Source organism: Scardinius erythrophthalmus (assembly GCF_964197995.2).
Source record: "Scardinius erythrophthalmus genome assembly, chromosome: 3".
NCBI classification, from domain to species: Eukaryota; Metazoa; Chordata; class Actinopteri; order Cypriniformes; family Leuciscidae; genus Scardinius; species Scardinius erythrophthalmus.
The window spans coordinates 17,158,635-17,180,527 of record NC_138223.1 but is presented as its reverse complement, the minus strand read 5'-3'; the positions used below and the strand labels follow the sequence as shown (position 1 = coordinate 17,180,527).

Here is a 21,893-nt window from a genome sequence, read left to right as displayed (position 1 = left end):
TGATTGGGTAGACATGTTGATTACTGATTGTTGACAGCTGTTTGGAATGACCTGATGATTGGGATGACGTGATGATTGGGATGGCATGATTATTGGAATTATGTGATGACTGGATAGATAATTTGAACGTGTTCCTCCCAAACTTTGTTAATAAAACATCATTTCATGTTTTTAGCTATATACAGTAGTTCACACACCTGCTGTTTACAGTACAAAGTATCCTTGAGCACAACTGCATTTACTAGGGCTCCTCAATCATGTTCATGTAAATCTTTAAAGACTGGTCTGAAACTAATAAGCAGGAATCTAAGTTTGGTTCGAATCCCGCACCAATATATCTAATGATCAAGTCTTACAGAAGACTTGTAAGCAAACAGTTTTTTCTGCAAAATACATTGGATTGTTGACCAGACTTTATTCAAACAAACAAAAGTCTAGGTGTGTGAGGATACATTCGCACATTCGCATCATGATTATGATTTTTGCCATAATAGAGCAGCCCTAGATGCAATTATTTAAGACATTTCTCCTAATATAGATTATTTTTGACATTCCACTATAGTGGCATATTGATGGAAAATATTTGGCAAAAGCATTTTGTACCTCTTTGTGCACATCTAGTGACTTTTCGGTATGCAATCATCACTTAATGCAGGCAGCAATTGGCACCTAGAAGAGTGAGAAAAAGAGAGGACTAACATGAGCCATTAAGGTCTACCTTGAAGACCACATGCATCATCATCATCTTAATCATTTTTAAAGGTATAATGCTGCATATAGAAAAAAGCACTGCTGCAGTCAGTTAGCATAGAAAAGGTCTTTGCTCGAAGTATAACCAGGGGCTCTACACATGAACTCGAGCATTGAGAACATTGTTTGTGTACACAGAGTTTACTAAAAAGAAAGATTTTGAACAACTCACAACTCGCATTTTGACAGTCAAAAATAGTCAATCTTAGTATTAGCGAGTACTTATAGTCGAGTACTTAGTATAAACAACCATTTAAAATAGCAAATATTTAACATCATAACAACATATTTATACAATATATATATATATATATATATATATATATATATATATATATATATATATATATATATATATATATATATATATATGTAAACACAAACATCCAACTGTCCTACACACTGAATCTAAAATACAGGAAGTGTCAGTCAATAATGTATTCGTGTCATTGGAGACATGTGGCCATACTGGGGCCGGAAGTGATGAATGTGTTCTCTCTATTGTGCCTGTACAGGTGAAGGCCAAGTCCGGGAGCACCATTGTGAACACCTATGCCTTTCTAGACCCTGGGAGTTCAGCTTCTTTCTTTGCCAAACATCTCATGAGAAAACTTAATCTTTCAGGAATCCGAACTAGCATTCTTCTTCGTACTCTTGGCCAAGAGAGGTCTGTAGACCATTCTTGCTTAGTGGTCTCGAGGTTTCTGGCTTGAATGAAGAAAACTTCCTGGAAGTCTATACTCAGAGGACCATGCCTGTGAGCAGAAATAACATTCTCACTCAACAGGACCTAGAGGGATGGAAATACCTTAAAGGCATTAGGGTTCCCAGTTTTGAGGCAGAGGTGGAGTTGCTGAGAGACACCAATGCACCGAAGCTCATGGAACCATGGGAAATAATAAATAGCCAAGGCAAAGGACCATATGCTGTTAGGACTCTACTGGGGTGGGTCGTGAATGGTCCGCTGAGAGGTGGTGAGCCGCGCAAAGGCAAGATGAGTCATCCTGCTGTCACTGCCAAAAGGATCTCAGTCGCCAAGCTACAAGACTTATTGGTTGCCCAAAACAATCAAGATTTTAATGAAAAATCAGAGGATGTGTGCCTTTCCAGAGAGGATCAAAAGTTCATGCAAATAATAGAGTCTTCAATTCAGCTTGATGAAGGACACTACTGCTTTGACTTGCCTTTTAAGGCTGAAGATGTCTTCTTGCCAAATAATCGCAGCATCGCAGAGCAGTGTCTCTTAATTCTTCATGGGAAGTTCAAGAGGAATAAAGATTATCATCAAGAGTATACAGCTTTCCTCTCTGAAGTCATTGAAAAGGGTTATGCATCAGCAGTTGAAGTGAGCTGATGGCAAGGTGTGGTATATTCCCCATCATGGGGTATACCATCTGAAAAAGAAAACCCTTAGAGTTGTTTTTGACTGTGCTGCTGTGTTCAAAGGCATTTCAATGAATTCACAGCTGTTACAGGGGCCTTACCTCACAAGCACCTTACTTGGCGTACTTACCAGGTTTAGACAGGAATGTGTAGTGCTGATGGCAAACATCCAAGCCATGTTCCATCAGGTGAGGGTGTCTCCGGAGCACACAGACTTTTTACGCTTCTTGTGGTATCCTGATGGTGATACAAGACAAGCTTTCATGCAATACAGGATGAAAGTTCACCTCTTTGGGGCTGTGTCTTCACCCAGTTGTGCAAATTATGCACTGCGGAGAATTGTACAAGACTACAAAGACAACTTTGAACCTAGTGTTCTGAACACAATACTCCAAAATTTCTTCATGGATGATTGTTTAAGGGGAGACACGGCAGGCAAAAACATCGTTTTTTTTTTTCACTGGTCAATTTTTAGATTTTGGACTATTTGTCTTCAATAACATGTCTTCTTTCCGACAATACACATTTAGGTCTCTATTTTACTACACTTTGTCTATTTGCGTCTGTAGATTTCTCCTAAATTCAACAAAAGTTGGCTTTCTAAATCATCCCGCTGCTCTGCGATCTCTGTCTGCACACTGTCATCACATATAACGTTGGAAAGCTCTCTCTCTCTCCTGTACAATGCTGTCGGATCCAAATATGGTCATTTCCTTTTTATCAGCAACCAATCGTGAAAGTACAATGGGGCATTTAACTCTAAAAGCAAAATCTCATTGGCTGATGTCAATTTCTGACAACGTGATTCGTTCAGATGCATCACGTGACGTGCTCTGATATTTCCAGAGTGTGTTTTTGACTGTTTTTCACTGGGGTTCTGTTCAGTTGAAGGCCATAAATGCTATGTTATATGTACATAAGTTTTGATGCAAACTTTCCAGTTGTATTCCTATCTATATTCTTAAGGTTTTTACAGAGGGGTTTGTTCATATATCGTTCAGATTCTGATTTATACAACATTTATACCTAAAAACGGGGCGAAACTAAATTTTTGTTGGCTGTTGACAGTCTTTTCTGATTAATGGAGTGATAAAAAGAGATATTCAAAATCCCCTCTGTAAAAACCTTTGACTATAATATGTCAACTAAATGAAACAAGAATTTTGAATCTGGCTTTATCCAATGTTCAGATTTTTCTTCTGGAAATATATGTAGATTAGCGCATTTTTAATGAGATAATACCTAATTTGCATATTTAAACATAAATATTCTAAAAACTTGTAATATAAAAGATATTTGTCTTAATGTCAGTAATCAACTGGGGAAGTTTCATGCTGATATCTATTAGTTATTTTTTTTTCCCCTATTCACCTGGGTGTCTCCCCTTAAAATCTGTGTCATCATAGGCCATATGAAAGCCATAAAAATGGTGCATGAATTGACTGAAGCCTGTGCGAAGGGTGGATTCCGCCTGTTGAAGTGGACAAGTAACAGCAGTGAAGTCTTGGCTAGTATTCCTTAGCCACAGCGCTCCATGACCACCGGGGGGCTTAACCTGGATCAAAAGGCAAGTCCTGTCGAAACAGCTCTTGGTCTTTATTGGTGCATAGATGCAGACGTTCTGACCTTTAGGATAGCCATAGAAGAGCGCCCACATACAAGACGTATTGTCTGTGGTGTCGTCCATCTATGACCCTTTGGGTTTTCTTGCACCATTTACTTTGCCTGTTAAAAAGGATGCTGCAGGAGATGTGCAGGCTTAACATCGGCTGGGATGCCAACATACCTCGTGTTTCCTCAGAGCAGTGGTCCAAATGGCTAATCTCCAACATATCACTGAGCTCACAGTGGACCGGTGCATCAAGCCAAAAGACTTTGGAACACCTACTCACCTGCAGTTGCATCACTACTCCGATGCCAGTGAGTATGGCTACAGAACTGCATCTTATCTCAGGATGGAGAATGAGAGAAACCATGTCAGTGTTGCTTTTATCTTGGACAAGGCCAGGGTTGCTCCTTTAAAGCAAACAACAATTCCTCGTCTTGAGCTGACTGCTGCTGTCCTGGCTGTCCGGGTGGACAAGATGCTGAAGAGGGAGTTGCAGCTGGATTTACACCCATCAGTATTCTGGACAGACAGCACAACTGTTTTAAAGTATATTGGAAATGAGACCAGGAGGTTTCATACGTTTGTGGCCAATAGGGTGGCTGTAATCAGAAATGAAACGGATGTTGTACAGTGGAGACACATTGGCACAAGACTGAATCCAGCAGCCTAGGCATCCAGGGGTCTAAGTGCTGAAGAATTCCTTGCATGCAAGCGGTGGCTGAAGGGACCAGAATTGAGCTTCTTCCTCCATCCCTGAGTGGCCCGCTCAGGAACACTCACGCTGATGCTTGGATGCTCAGACTCAGAGACGTGCTTCTAACCTTGTCCCAAAGGAGAAAGGTTCTTGAAGCGTATGAAAGTATTGGCCATGATAGTGGAGGTCGAAGAAATGACTATCTTTATGTCGAGATGCAAAGGGAAAAATTGGCACTTCGTGGACAGTCACTGACAACAGGTGACCTTGAGAGGGCAGAAGGTGCCATCATCTGCTTTTTCCAGCAAGAGATGTTTTTTGATGAGATTGCTGTTTTGAAAGATGGAGGATCAGTCAAATGTAACAGCGACCTCTACAAGCTGGACCCAGTGTTGGAGGACGGATTGCTGCGGGTCGGAGGAAGGCTTAGTAGGGCTGCTATGCCTGAAGTTGAAAAACATCCTGTCATTCTTTCCATAGAGCAACATGTGTCCAAACTCGACTTGAAGTATATCCATCAACAGCTGGGTCACGCAGGTAGAAATCACATGCTCTCTTTTTTAGGAAGCAATATTGGATTACTCGTGACAATTCTGCTTGCAGGAAGGTCATCTCTAAGTGTGTAGTTTGTCGCCGCCTCCAAGGAAAGATAGGGGAACTGAAAATGGCCGACCTACCAGTAGAGAGAATTGTGCCAGACTTGCTTTTACAAATGTGGGCGTCAACTACTTTGGGCCAGTGGAGGTGAAGAAAGGTTGGGGTAGAGCAAAGAGCTACTGCGTCCTCTTTACTTGCATGGCGAGTAGGGCAGTTAATCTCGAAGTTGCTTATGCTTTAGACACTGACTCATGTATAAATGCCATTCACCGTTTCATTCACTTGACATCAGACAACGGCACCAACTTCATAGGAGCTGAGCGGGAGTTAAGGGAAGCCATTGCTGAGTTAGATTCAGCATGCCTTACTGCAGAGTGGTCTGACATGGTCCTTTAACCCTCCAGCCGGGTCTCACCATATTGGGTTCTGGGAGCGTCTTATTTGTCTTGCGAAAAAGGGTCCTCTCTTCCACGCTCAGACTCCAAACACTGGATGATGAAGGTTTTCATACCATTCTTTGTGAAGTCGAAGCTATTCTCAATAGTCGTCCCATCACAAAGGCCTCTGATGATACAAATGACCTCGAAGCACTTACACCCAACCACATCCTGCTCTTAAAGTCAAAGCTACACCTCCCTCCTGGGCTCTTTTGTAAGGATGACCTGTACCTGAAGAGAAGATGGAGGCAGGTGCAGTTCCTATCTGATCTCTTTTGGAAACGCTGGGTGAGTGAATACTTACTGCTACTCCAGGAGAGACAGAAGTGGATGAGACCAAAAAGAAGCTTTTCCGTTGGAGACATTGTGGTCATAATGGATCCTGTTGCTCCACGAGGGTCCTGGCTGATGGGAAAAACTTCGCAGACGTACCCTGACAAGAAAGGCTTCATCCGCTCAGTGCAGCTGACAACAAAAACGGGTCAGCTGGAACGGCCAGTAACGAAGATCTGCCTTTTGATGGAAGTCGTAGTGTCACAGTTGAGGTCCTGCCTAGATGATCTGACCACAAATGTCCTAAGCTCAAGAGAAGAAGATTTCACTAAGATTAGCTTTGCACAAATGACTCCTTTAGTTTAAAATAGGTAATTTGGGCAATTCTGATTAAAGTAAATATTCACAATTATGGGGCCGGGGTGTAGGAGCAATTTATACATTCACCTTTTCTGGATAGATTAATATTGTAGTCACTTGGCGGGAGTGTTGCACTGGGTGTGACACGTCACTGGGTGTTAGGTATATTTACAGGTGTAGCAATCAGTTAGGAAAAGGTGTGGATGGCGGGAAACACACGGTTCTTACCGTAGCCGTGAGCACCCACTTTACCAACAGCACGACAGCACACCACCCAAAGAGAGCTAATGTTTAGAGTCGGGATGAGAACACCATGCCATCTATGCCGAGGCTTATAGGATAGCCTCTACAAAGGGATTAGTCACTTTCCAGGGTTTTTCTCTTCACCCCTATTCTCTCTACTCTTCCCCTTTTAGCCCAGTACTGGCATTAGTGAATTCATTTATAGGGAAAGTGTGCTTTGTTTAGCCCTGTCCCCCCTCTATATCTTATTTTTCATCAGGAAAAGAGTGGTGTGATAGTCATTCAGCTTTTAAAGCCAGACGTTCATCACTAATCTGGACTATATCACAATCCTACAGAGAGTGAGCTGACCCATTTATTCCTCAGGGATTTTCTCTTTCTCTCTCTTTTTTTCACTCACTTTTTTCCAAACGCATGAGGTGCAACCTGATGTGTTATTAGACCGGATGATTTGATGTTTGAGTCAAAGAATATCTTGTTCCTGATCAGGCTTCCATGTAAAATGATTTGCTCTTTATCCTCAGTGGAGAAGAAGAGTAATAAAATGGGTAATTTTTCACATACAAATGTACCAGAAGATTAAGCCGAATTTACAGCGTTTCTGATTTTGATCTAACTTGTGCGGCCATAATCATACTTAGATAAATCCCCATAAAAGGCCTGGACTATGAGTAAGCAAACACTCATAGACACGCAAAGAACATCTGCGTCTGGTGCTTTCCAGAAGAAGATGTAATCAGAGAAAGAAGAAAACAACATCTGTCTTTTTCCATTTCTTTCTTTCTCTCTCTCTCTCTTATATTGTCCTTTCTGACTTGCATCCTTCTCTTTTCCTCTAATACAGTGGTTCTTAACTGGTCGGTAAAGACCCAAAAATGTGTAATAAATAACAAGAAACTCATTTGACAAGACACACACTGAATTTATAGGGAGTGGCCAGCACCATTAAAACAAAAAAGGGGGAAACAAAACCATACAAACTCTCACAACAGTAACAACACAAACCCTGCAATTAACACAATACATTTAACTAAATTTAGAGCCATGGATACACTTTTAGTTAATGCAAACCGAATGCTATAAGACAAAAGTCACATTGATCAGGACATGTCCCCTCTAATACGTCAAAGTTGGTACACTTCTTCTGGTACTGGTCCATTCCCACAACACACCAGGTACTAATAATTTCATCTTAATTAAACATTTTTTTTTAACAATTTTAGTTGTTTTTAAAATTACATTTTATCCAAAGAGGATTTTTAACTTGTTTTAATGTTTTAACCTTAAGCCAAATGAAATAACTAAGCCTGTGCACTGACTCAGTACAATTACAAATAAAGATATTAAAACAATCCAGTTTAGTAATGTATTTTCATTTATTGATCAATGCAAAGATAAATGTATAAGAATCATGTGTGGCAAAAATCCTGGCCATCACAGAGTCAAACATTTAAACAAGGAAACATTATAATTACATATATTGTTGTTGTAATAATACTAATACATTGTTATAAAAATAATAATACAGTTAGATTTTTAACAGCATTTTTGTTTAGTTTTGTACTTAGTTTTGTAACAAACCACTTGATGGGCAATGTAAAATACTAAAGCAAAACCAGTCAAGACCACTGCACTAACACACTCTCTCACTATTCTTAGTTCTCTTTTTCTCTTCCATTTCTTTTCACTTTATGCCCAGCTTTCTCTTTTGTGAACAGTCTCGCGGTCACAATGCTTCCATTATGCCCTCCTCGCTATTATGTTTCAGCATTTGCATGAAGTTAAAAAAATCACCCATCACACCGTCACTGTCAGGTCCAGAGTCTCTGTGAGCTTGCTGATCTCAAAGCCACCCATCTCCCTCTGGAGTCTCCTTGACTGTTGTTATGGGGTTAAGCATCGAATGCTAGCACTCAAGTGAGGTGTGAGGAAAAGTTCAGTGAGCACTTGTTTCCCAGGCAAGCTGAAGTGACATATACTTGTTCCAGTCTGTTTAAATATGTAATGTCACTCTGCCCCACATTGTGTTTCACAGCATCTGTTTCTCAGCTTATTTATTTACCCACCTCCTTTGTGATTTGTGTTTGTAAGTAATGGTCTTTTGTCTACTTTTTTTACCAAATGGTTTTTTATGTAAGATTCATAATTTTCTAGTAAAATGATTAGCATCTAATGCACACATTATGGAAGCTATGTTAAAATAATTTGTTGATGTCAAAATTCTAAAAACTACTTGACAAATTATTGGAACTAGTTTATTTTTTGTCTTTTTTATTGAATGGATGGATGGGTGGATTTATTAAGAATGCTTACAAAGTTAATAAAATGGGTTTGTTTCCCCAAGGCAATAGAGGGTTAATCAATGACGGCACATTTAAATGAGATTGTGCTGACCAGTGGGAAAAAGGATTTAAATAAGTAATGAAATTTAACGAACGTGATTTACAGACTTATGTGCTATAGATGTGACCAGAATAGTGTTGGTCTGAAACACAACAGCCACAGTATATTTTTCTTGGTTTCCATCATTAGACAGTTTTCTCCAAGTCTTAAATATGCATTTTAATCACATTCACCAGATACTGCATCTGCCCTCAGGCTGATATGTGCCTGAGGGCCAAACACTTATTCCATTAGGATGAATTAGGGTAATCTGGAACACCTCTGCTCAGCTCTGATGTGTACATTTCACAAGCAAGTCTACAGTGTGTTAACACTAGACTCATTTGAGATGCCAAATGCCTCACATTCAGTGTAAATGAGAGTAGACGGCTGCAGTCAGGGGAGGAGTGAAAGAAGAGCAGACAAATCAGACAAATCTCACTTCTCATGTGGATCAGCAATCTACATGTTAAGGCAAATATTGCTTTCATTTTCTTTCTGGCCAATTAAGTGGATACAGTTGAAGAAGTCCAGCGTATCTATTATTAAGCTTCACTAGATTCTGTCTTTGTTCCTCCATTTTAGTGTTTATAAAAACATTGTTTCAGAAATATAATTTTAAATCATACATTCTAGAAATTACTGTCAGTGTTCACATATTATTCACACAGATTAAAAGAAAAAAGTATATTATGCGAACATACATAGTTAACAAGATAATATTTTAGATCAAACAAAACATCACGTTGTTCTAAGCCAATGATTTCTGAGATGTAAAGCCAGTAAGTTTTTATTTGCTTTTAGTCGTGCTTTTTAGTTTGTGCAGTTGTTGGAAAGCAACTGGAATGTCTGCCACTAAAAGAGTGTTTTGGCACGTTACATCAAGTTGGACAGCATTTCTAACTGGCATACATTATGGTGGTGATCACCAGTGGTCCATCTGTGCAGATTGTTAATTTCAAATCCTAGCAGGTTTTCATGTGATCTCAGTCATATTTTGGCTATTCCATTATATTATGTCCTTTATGAAAATAAGTGTACTTGTACTTCAATGTATATAAAAAAAACTGCACTTGCAGATAATAATAAAGAAATAAAATAAAAGGCCATTCTCTTAGTGAGTACACTTTCATGACTTTATTTCTGAATACACTCAAGTACATTTCTAAAAAGTTAACTTTGTAATAATATCAAATTGTTTTACTTCAAAGGACATTTTAAATCATTATATTTCAATAATATTTTGTCATGCTTCAAATGATTTTTTTTAAAGCTGCACTCCGTAACTTTTCTGGGTTAAAAATTATCCAAAATAAATTTTTGAGCAAGTACATAACCAACCAGTGTTCAAAACTATCTGCTTGCCTTAGCTCGATTCAAAACGGTAAGATTGTAATAATGTTTTTAATTCCAGTGGAACTGATGGATTTCCGCGGGATATTTGAGCATGTCTTTGCATCATTGCGTCACTTCTGTACACATAAAGAAGGTGTCTCGGCTAGTTGGCTATATTGTGCGTGAGGATGTTGGAGGTGGAGATTTAGACTTTTCTCACAGCACTTGATATAATTATAATTAAACTTATCAGTTTGATGGTGGATCCAGAAAGGTTCAAATGACAATCACCAGTGACAACTGGAGATTCACCTGTTGTAAAATGCAAAAGACTTCGGAGTGGCTACAGAAAAAAAAAGAGACTGCAACCGGGCCATGCGAAATCAAGGATAAACATTGAAGGGCGTTAAATGTAATCACTTTTAATGTTGTTAACATTAACAATTTGAGAACAAAGTATAATTTGCACGGTTTGTCGTGATATGATAAGCGATCGTTAGATTTAATCAACACGATTTACTGCAATGCTTTTTTTCCCTTAGTTGGTCAGAACAAAAGTGGATGTTACTTGTTCAGATGACATTTTCCGGTGAAAATTCTTATGTTATACTTCCAAAAATTAGAATCTGTGATTCTGAATGACAGTATCCACACTGGCGCGGTGACTGACAGCCGCACATTCTCCTCAAAACATTGGATTCATCCGCGCTTTGCCATGCCGAGGCACAACCCACGTAAAGTTGATAATTCCGCGAATAACTGCAATTGCAGATTTCAAACAGAGATGGCGACAAAGCGGAAAAACTACGGACTGCAGCTTTAAAGCAACACTAAGGAACTTTTCTTCTTCGGTCGCCCTACAGGTAGAAATTACAATTAAAGATGTACTTTGGGTCTACTTAAGTCGGTGAAACAGCACTCTAAAGTTCAGTTAATTGCATTTAATATAAATTTAAACTATAATACATTTTCGGTAACACTTTATTTTACAGTGTCATTGTTAAATGTTACATGTAGCTACTATAGTAATAACTATAAATTATGCATAATTATATACAACTGGCCTTAAACCAAATCCTATTCCTATAGTAAGTACCAGTTTAAATGGTAGAGAAAGATTCCAGTGATATTTGTCAGACTAAGAGTTGGACGAAATCATAGTAAATTGCAGAAATAACAAGTGCAAAAAATGGCTTAGATTACTCTGATTATGTAAGAGAACAAAAGAGAATCTATCATTTCCTCTCTGTAGGGACCTTGTTAAGAGTGTCAATCATTCTCGTCATGGGCTGTAATCCTTTAGTGTCATAGTGTTAAACCCTCTGTTGCTTTCTTTATTGTCAGTGCTCCAAGCTGTGTTTGGTGTGTGTGTGTGTGTGTGTGTGTGTGTGTGTGTGTGTGTGTGTGTGTGTGTGTGTGTGTGTGTGTGTGTGTGTGTGTGTGTGACACTATTGCCGAAACAATCTTTTAGAAACTTTCAAAGCAACTTCAAATTAGGATTTTTTTTGCGTGAGCGTTTACAAGCCCAGTCTGTATCCTGTTGCTTGGCATGTCATGTATCCAGTAGCTATCACTGTTCTGTAAGGGTTGATTCAGACAAAAAAGCAAGAGATTGAAGCCCCATTCTTTGAAGTGACATGAAGACCAAGTATGGTAACCAGTTCTCGGAATTTGAGTAGTGAACACACAGGTAGAGCAGCGGGCAGCCATTCACTGTGGCGCCCGGGGAGCTTTCTGGTTGCCTTGCTCAAAGACACCTTAGTCGTTATTGAGAATCGAACCCACAACCTTTGGGTTACAAGGTCTCTCTAACCATTAGGTCACAACTGCCCCCTGCAAGTATCAGCTGTTAGAAATACCAGAACAAAAGAACACAAGAATTTTAAATGGTATATGGTATAGTGGTAATTAAGATCTTGTGCGCTCTTAATGAAATTAAATTGTGTCCTAAAGTAAGAGATATCTAATAAACTTAAAAATATCTGTTAAACTTCTCTGCCCATTTAGTTGTGGCTGCTAAACCTGCCTGAATAGAAAATAGAAGTGGTCTACCTATGAAAAAAAGTCTCTTTACCTGCTAGAAGCCAGTTATTGCTGCTATTTACTGATAATGCAAATACTTGGTTTATTAAAAAAGCACATTCCTTAAAGATTAGAACTTTAGTCACTCATTACTGACATTCTGACCTTTGTGACAGCAAGTCATGATATTTTTTGTTCACTGCATAATTTAATTATTTAATTCTAGATTATTTAAAAAACTTATTTGATGTTTATTAATTTATTTAAAGTTTAACTTTTAGGTAGCTTTCAGTTTGAATTCCAATAACATTTGGGATGAAATATAGTAGTAGTCAGCAATAAACTTACTGTGCACATTGAAATTAAACATTAAGTAAACATTGACATTACTTTGCAAAAATGCCACATGTATTATAATTAAGGCCAGCATTTAGAGAGGATCAGTTTAAAAAAAAAGAAAAAACGTATATTGCAACATTAAAAAGTAATAAAAAACTATGACAACTAAAGGCTTCTAATTGATAAGAGCCGTTTTAATACACTTGCTTAAATGAACAAGACACTGATTTAACATTATCTTTTTGGACAAAATAAGACACATTTGTTTCTATTTAATTAATAAAGAAAATGAATACATTTTTACTAACAACAGTGATATTTTAGGTCTACCCAGAGATTAAAGACAAAGCATTCTTGTTGGTTGTTGTGTTTAACACTCAGTGCATTGATTAAAAATGTGATGCTAAACAGATTTTATGTGAGCTGCATATAGTCTCTCTCTGTCACAGCTACAATCTCATGCACAGATCCACAGAACATACGCTCCTTTTAATTTCCTCATATTGTGAGTCAGGAGAGTGTGAATGATGCCTCTTACAATATGAATGGGTTCCTTTGATTTATGAAGGAAATTCTGCTTATATAACAGCGTAACCATACTGAATCTAAACATAGACATCATCACAGATGTTCCAAGAAAATTCAATTATCCACATTGAATTATCCTGGACTGCTAATATTATGTCATACATTAGTTTCTTGAAATGTTCCGTTTCATCTCTCCATCTCATCGTGTTTTTACATTTGAGCAAATCCCATTTGTACACATCAGGGGACTTTAGTCCATCTTTGTGAAGGAGTGTGGAAGGAGTGTGGACATTTTATACTGCTGATTTGCTGCAGTCTTCTCTCAGACTGTCCCTTCCATGTGTTTTTTATTTACAGGACAACTGCAATGTCCTGCAATTAGTCTCTGTGTTACTGAGTTGCCTATCAGAGCCTGTGAAAATCAAATCTAAAGATCAATTAAAAATTGAACTCCAAACCATCTCTTGTGCATTCACTCTTTCTTTCTTTCTTTCTTTCTTTCTTTCTTTCTTTCTTTCTTTCTTTCTTTCTTTCTTTCTTTCTTTCTTTCTTTCTTTCTTTCTTTCTTTCTTTCTTTCTTTCTTTCTTTCTTTCTTTCTTTCTTTCTTTCTTTCTTTCTTTCTTTCTTTCTTTCTATAGAGTCGTTACAAGGGGAATATCAGCGAAAGTTGTATAAGGAATTGATGAACAACTATAACAGACTGGAAAGGCCTGTGCTCAATGATTCTTCACCCATAGTGGTGGAGCTGGGACTCACGCTGCTTCAGATCATAGACGTGGTGAGTTACTGCGTCTGTTTCTCTTTTATGTGATTTTTCTTTCATGAGGCTGGTTTGTATCACACCATGCATATTCCGCTTCCTAGTGTTTTAAGTGATGATTTGCAGTTGGATCAATCTCTTCACTACTGCATCCATTGATTTCAGTTTGATTGATAAGACTGTACATGGAGTACGATGAAGGTCACTGTGCTAGGTTTCAGCATCAAAATCAAATTAAAAAGTGTAAGACTTTTTAGACTTGAAAAGACTTGAATTGAAATGGGGTAAAGGATGTATCTATGAAGAACAAACACATGACAATTGTTAAAAAAACAAACTACTATAAAATCCCTGAATAAACAATATTCACACCTATTACCAGTATGTTTCAAACTCTTATCTGTCCTGGTTCAAAAATGGTATTTGTTGGTAGCTTACATGTGGTGGAACACACATGTGTGTTCCACCACATGTAAGCTACCAACAAATACCATTTTTGAACCAGGACAGTAAAGAACTACACACATAAAGATGATTTATGATGTAATTGTGTTCTGTGTTTACAAAGGACATGGACTCCAAATGACAGTATATTATGCAGCAAAATATCTAACAAAAAAGGAGTTTGTTAGAATTATAAAACAATAGATTTATTTAAAACTAAGACTCAGTACATTTTCTGATTGTATTTGGACACTATCTGGATATCAAACTTTTGTGAAGCATGTCCATAGTTAATGTGATGAACTACACTTACACCCCTGAGAGGAACTGACTTTATATATCCACTAAAAAACACCTTTAAAACAGTTGGTTAAAAGATATGGCCAGAAATGTTAAGTTAGATCTATTTCATAATTTGTGTGCATGTGTCATTTGGTTTATCTAATGGAAATTAAATGTATATATTTTATTTGTGGCTTAAATGTCCAAAAGTAGATTTTTTTTATTTTGATCATTTACTGTACACATCAATAGCCTTCTGATTAGTTTTTTTTTTTTTTTTTTTTTTGCTTCAAAGTGCAAAGTCCACACAAACCTAACAATTAACACCATTTATAGGGCACCCTCTTTGACCCGCTTGGACTTACGAGTAGACCACTTCACTTGGGAACTGTGCTGTTAATGAAAATGTTTGTTTTCTGCTCCTTAGCAGATGTTGTTTTCCTTTCACCAGGATCTTAATAATTTAAATAATTTATTTGTACTTCCGAAGGCAACCAAGTCCCAATACTCAGTACAACACTAAACCCTTTAATTTAAGAAAATCCCTATTGTTATATTTGTAAGGATATTAAAACTAGGGTTATAATTTTTTCTTCTTCTAATTTTGAGAGAACAAAACAGGTATTACACAGGAGAAAATAATATAAAAATGAAAAATAAGGTCCCTAATTAACTTGCTTTTGTAGATTTAAAATTGAATCACACACATTATTATGACCGATCATTGTTTACATTATGGATAATGTAAACCATAGTAGTTGCAATTTGTATTATATGTATATTAATTTACAATAATTAATTTGAAACAACCCAATAAATTAATTAAATATCTTCAATTTAGCAATTTAAGACAAATAACCATACGTTTTTTGTTTTTGTTTTGTTTTTGGCCGCAAATAAGAAGGAAAAAATAGTTAAGACGAATTTTATGCTTTATTGTTTTGTGTTTTGTGAATCCAGGTGAAAAGTTTATTTTCTCACAGGCACAATTTCCTTTTTCCTTTTCCTTTTTATATGCCAGACGGATACATATGTTGATGTTTCATCACAGCGGGAGTCCCTGAGCATGAAAAGATCCACATGAAACATTAATAAGATAACTTTTTGGCTCAGTAGCTGTTGCACTTGACTGCATAAATATATATATCATAAATATGTGGGCAATGAATAAGGTGGAGAATCAAAAGTACAAAAAAAGATGTGCACATCCCACACACCTTAATTGGGCTCAGGTGCAGGACAACAAAAAAAAACAATAATGAAAAAAAGCATGATGTCCGCACCTGATGGTGCTTGATGAAGACCTGACTGTCAAAACGTTCAATTAAAGTTGTTTGAAGCTGTTAATTCAGTGTGCGGACATCACAGTTCTTTTTTCCATTAATGAATAAGGCTGTGTGTCCACCAAAGCGTTTTTAGCCAGCTGAAAACGCTAGGCGCTCTGCAGAAAACGCCTAGCTGTGGGCGCTTGAGAGCAGTTTGGCAGCATAGCATTTTTTTCAGTTGAAACGATTTGCTTGCTATAATACGGAATATCCGCAAAAGTGTTACTAGTATTTAATTTCACAGATTGTTTGTTTCTGTGTTGTTTCTATATAAAAATGTCGATAGATTATAAATTATTTGCTTTGGATTTTGTTTTAAATTATTTTGTTCCGTTATTATGCTTGTTGTTGTCATCTGTTGACGTTGAACAAGCAGAATGTGACTGTTGGTCGGTGTGATGAGCGTTGCGTTTTACCCAAAGTTGAACATTCTTCAGCTCTCGGCGACTGGTAAAAAACACAAAACGATCATCGCTTCAGTGTGAAAAAGATGCTCAGTGTCTCGTTACGCTCTTGGCGTTTTAAAAACGCGGTGTTCCCATTGAAAACAATTGGAAAAATACGCCAACAAAAAATAAGATGGGAATAAGATGCTGTGTCACTGCATTGATGCTATGGGAAAGCCTTTAGCATGAGCTGGTGTCTGAATTACGTGTAATATGTGCCAATGTCATTGGCCACGGACGGAGTCAGGTGACACTGCATACAGCATGACTAAGTCTTTAAAAGGCACCTGCACAAGCGCATCACCAGGTTCATTTGTCTGAAGAAGCCACGCAGTTGTACTTGAAGAATGGCAATGTGATGCAGCGTCATGTTCCCATCTCAGGGAATCGGGTTACACATAACCCTGAGATGTTCCTTTTCGAGGGAACGTGAACTCTGCGTCATTGCGTTTATTCTATTGCAGTGGTTCCCAAACCTGTCCTGGAGTACCCCCAACACTGCATGTTTTCTTTGTCTCCCTAATCAAACACACCTGATTCAACTCAGGTGATAATGAGCTGATGAGTTGAATCAGGTGTGTTTGATTAGGGAGACAAAGAAAACATGCAGTGTTGGGGGTACTCCAGGACAGGTTTGGGAACCACTGTTCTATTGGATCACAATGCCCACGCCACCATGGGACATATATCCTAAGAGCCCGAACTGGACATAATTTATTAAGCCTCTCCTGCTCCTGAGTTTCAAACAATGGAGGGTAGAAGGCTTGGAGAACAACATGATGAAATGATGATGAAGGCACCCTCTGGACATAATCTGGCCAAGGGTGCAATATCATCTTGACCAGTCCATGGGCAAGACCTGGGATTGAAATGGTGGCTACAAAGAAAAACGCTGGAGGCAAAATTTGATGGCCAAACAGACGGCCAAATCACACAGTGTGCACCTGGCTTTAGCCAATATTAGCCAGTCATTGATGTCAATTTAGTAAACTGATGCCTTGGAGTCACAAGGGAGCCAGAGCTGCACCTAGGCACTTGGTGAAGGTATGAGGAGACAAAGCTAGGCCAAAGGGAAGAACCCGATACTGGTAAACATTGCCCCCGAAGCGAACCTCAGGAACATCCTGAGCACAGGCAATATTTCTACATGGAAATATGCGTCCTTTAACCCTCAGAGAGTCTTCGGTCACTTCTGACCGAAAAATTTTCTGTTTTGAATTTTAAAAAATCACAGCTTCATCGGAAGGTTATGATACTTGGTGACTTTTATGGCATTAGGTATGTGTATGCAAAAAAAATTTGAGGTCATGATCCGAGCATGCTAAGTGGTCGTAAAAAAAATAGTCACACTCAGTGCCTTCGGTCAAAAATGACCGACCCATAGGAAATGAATGGGAAATTTACAAAAACACAAAAATTCTCTGAATTTTTGTCTGTACAATCTACAAATCGGCCACGATTCTAAAAAAAAGTACACCGCAGTAAAGGGGTGACACTCTACAACATCAAGAGTGCAAAAAATTCACACCCACCCCCACACACACACATACAAATACATGTTTATACACATACACACCAATAAATTCAGATTACAAAAATCTGTTTTGAATTTTTAAAAATCACAGCTTCATCAGAATGTTACGAAACTTGGTGACTTTTCTGGTATTAGGTATGTGAACACACAAAAAAATTGAGTTCATGATCCGAGCATGCTAAGTGGTCGTAAAAAAATTAGTTATGATTTTGGTCTTAGGTCAAAATTACCCCCATAGGAAATGAATGGGAAATTGACAAAAACACAAAAATTCTCTACAAATCAGCCACGCTGCAGAAAAAAAATGCTCAGCAATGAAGGGGTGAAGCTCTAAAACATCAAGAGTGAAAAACATAACATAACTAATAATTATAATTAATATATGTATATATAATTAATATAATAATTATTAAAATTATTAAAATAATAATTAATAAAATGTTATAAACCTTGGCAAAAAGTATTATTTGAGAATTTCTAAAAAATTACAATCAATCCACATCTTAAAATAAGTAATTTAGTCCAAAAACAACTAGAATTCACAAGCATCTCCATTTAGAGCTATTACAGGCATCTAGTGGTAAACCCATGCAATAACATGATTTATTTAATTTTATGTTTAATAAATTGATTTATTTTTTTTATTTTATTTTTTTTCTGAAAGCCTAGTATCTATTTTAACCGAAAATACCGCATAGAAATTTTTTTTTTTTAAATAATAATTAAAAAAAAAACAACATTATTTTCAATGGCAAAAAATGGACTATAAATATTGCATAAATATTAATAAGTTCAATCAAATTGTCTCAAAATACTAAATTAAAAAGAATAAATATTATAGAACAAAAATAAATTGCATTGGTTTTTACTGGGATGGAGGAAGTTTCATTTTTAGGTGTCCGGTCACTTCTGACCGGGAAGGCACTGAGTGTGACTGCTAAACGAAGACTCTCTGAGGGTTAAGTCTATCGTGACAAACCAATCCTCGGATTGAATTTAAGACACGATAAGCTTCAGCATCAGCACTTTGAACCTGTAAGTCCACAGAGTGCAGTTCAAGAGACGAAGATCGAGAATTGGATGCAACCCCCTGTCCTTTTTGGGTACCAGAAAGTACTGGCTGTAAAAACCTGAGTCTCTGGGAGAGGAACATTCTGTATGACCCCTTTGTCAAAGAGACACTTTAATCTTTTTTTTTGTCTGAATCTTTTTTAACTTTAATTCCTGCGTAAGCAACACAATCTGCTCTGGCTCTACCGAGCATGCCACTGAGACACAGAGGACGAAACCTGAACTGAATTCTGTAACCTTTCTCTATAGTTTTCAGAACCCAAGGAGAGACGTTTGGCAGTTTTGATGTTCAGTTTAGCCACCGCTCGAGTTACGACTTGAAGCAACTACTCATAACATTTCGAATACGAGGGCTGCTCACCAGCCGCACTCAACTTGTAACCCCCTTCTTACTCCTTGAAGCTAGACTCCCCAGATGGCAGGTCGTCATCTAGACCTGAAGAAATCGCAGAGAGAGCTTCCAAGTCCAGAGTGGGACCTTCAGAGTCTGTAGAGAGAGCAAGAGAAAGGGCTGGGCCTGTCTCAGGCTCTTCTAACAGCTCCATCTGCGAGCTCCATGATCTGATTCACTTTGGCCTGGCCTGAACCATAAAGTGCAGAGACAAAGTCTTCTTCATCATCAAAGCTCATCAGAGCTTCTTCATTGTAAACACATTCCATAGCATCAATGCAATGATGCAGAATTTATGTTCCCTCGAAAAAGAACAATAGATTGATATCAAGGGCTTATTTAGGAGATGGGGTACATTTTGTCTTCAGAACTATTTAAGTTCAGTCTTTGGCCATTGCGCTGCATCTTCCACTTTTTGAAAACATTTACAGTATTCAGCCATGCATCATAGCCTCTTTGATTTAGTGAGGCCCAAATGGCCATATAGTTAATCCAGCTCTTCTCAGCATTAGACCTAAACTGTGTACAACGTTAGTAAAAATACATACTGTATTCTGCGCTTTAGATTTTCCCTTAAAGGATTAATGCTGTTTAAATCTGCTGATATGTAAGGCCGTTGAAGGCACTGAACACCATCCTTGCATTTACAAGAGTCTTAAATTTAACAGCATGCAATTTATCTTTATCATCCTGGGAGATGAGTGCAACATGTTTTCATAACAGATTATCCTGCAAAATAGTTTGAGTTATGACCATTAAATGTATATGCTGAGCAATTATCAGATTTAAAGTGCATAATTTCTATGAATAGAGGCACCAAAAAGAATGGTAAAAATAATAGCTGTTTGTTTAGTTTTTCTAATACTATTTGACAAATTTTCTTTGAATTCTTTCTTTCTGTTTAAATTAAAGAAAATTAAAGTATGCATGCCTGACTGTCCCATTTCCGCTGTCCCAAAGGACCCGTCATCTGGCTGAAATCTATCTCCTTGATATCTCACTGTGTGAATTATGAAATATCTGTTTATCCTGTGTGTTAAATCATGGCTGCCGTGGCGTAGCTCTTGCGCGGCCCCAGATGGCGAGAGGCCCATAAGCTATGACTGGGATGCTGTGAAACCGTGAACGCATGAGTTGTTCTCAATCAGCTAAGGGGGGCTGGGGGTGGCAGCTGCCACACCATTCTACATCACCACAGTGCCGGGAGGGTTATGAGTGTGAGGATAGGTGGACTGTGAGAAACAAAAGCTGAAAAGTTCTTGGCATTGAAAAGGCCTCTTTTTGATTTGTAATGCAGTGTGTCCATTACATTACAACATGGCATATAATTTTATGATCATGTGCAATAAAAACGTTACGCAAATGTATCAGAAGGGGCTTAAATGGAAACAGCTTGTAGTTTTAGGAGACAATACAGTAGTTTGGAATTAATGTTGGCTGATGGGAGTTTTTGGAATTTTGGAAGCCTAGTTAATGTTCTAGAATCGAGTTTAAATCCAGACAGGGTTGACCAAAGGAACTACTGAGTTAATTAGCTATTGTACCCTACAATCAATTTTAAGGTTGTATTGTTAACCACAGAAAAATATTTTGACTAGTCCTTCATCTTAAAAAAAAAAAAAAGGAAAATTATTTTTATGGTAAGACACTAACAATCAAAGTGCATGGGGTCAGGCAATAAACTTAACAATAAATAACACAGTTTCAACAATTAAACATCATACATGTTAGCATGAGTCTGAGTGAATTGATTACTGCCTAATATCATGACCATATAATGCCGATCATTTGTATTATACACTCACCAGAAATAGGAAATCAGTAATAGGCTGTTTACATTTCAATCGGAAGTCGGTAACTCATAACCAGAATCAAGCAAGAATAGCGTCCCCACTTCAAAAATGACAATTTTAGGCAAATGTACAGCTCAAATAATAAACAGCTTTTTACTGAATAATTTATGTAAGTGTTCACATTTCTGCTTTAAAATTTCCTGGAGCACTGGCCCGGTTTACTTACGTTGTAAGAGCATTAACAACAGCTCTACCAGAAAGACTCAGGATTTAAAATGATGTAACAATAGCATATATTTATTAACAGCCCAGCAAGCAAATATTTATAAAGTTCTTTGGCGTAGGCCCTGTCCGTAGCGTGCAATCCGAGGGTAGCGGAATCTGCATTTCCTGCCTGAAGACGAAGGCAGACCCCCCGGGAGGTATGGGAAGGGACCATCCTGTTGGTGGTGGGGAAGATGGAGGGGAAGGGACCATCCTGGTGGTGGCGGGAAGGGTGGAGGTAATTGTTGGGTCAGCATCTGCGAACTCAGACGTGTAAGTACCGATCTTTTATACTGCAAGTATTAGAACATGATTGGTTAGATGTGAAGGTAATAAGTGACGTAACGATTGAGTCTTCCTGGCAGAACTTACGCTAAAGCTTTCATTTATCATTTACAAAAAAAATAAAAATAAAAAAAATCTAAGGGACATATTGAGATCATTTTATATGGTACTCAACATGCAACATGATACAATTGACTTGTTTTGAACCTGAAACATTCCTTTAAGAGAGGTCTTGGGGAGCTCAAACACCATGTAATACATTTGACCCCTTGAGTATGTGTATACATGTCCTCATAATGGTTCAGCAAACACCTAAAGTGAATTCTGGAAACACAAACAGCAGTG

General features: G+C 37.9%; 1 protein-coding gene across 1 annotated transcript in view; it reads left to right on the top strand.

Moving 5' to 3' along the window:
• The window catches only part of chrna8 (cholinergic receptor, nicotinic, alpha 8), a gene marked incomplete at its 5' end in the record, with an annotated part of 97,981 nt that overhangs the window by 3,066 nt on the left and 73,022 nt on the right, over positions 1–21,893 (top strand). Inside the window, one exon of the mRNA XM_081361042.1 lies at positions 13,592–13,731. Coding sequence (XP_081217168.1) covers positions 13,592–13,731 — 140 coding nt within the window. The remainder of the gene's footprint in view (positions 1–13,591; positions 13,732–21,893) is intronic.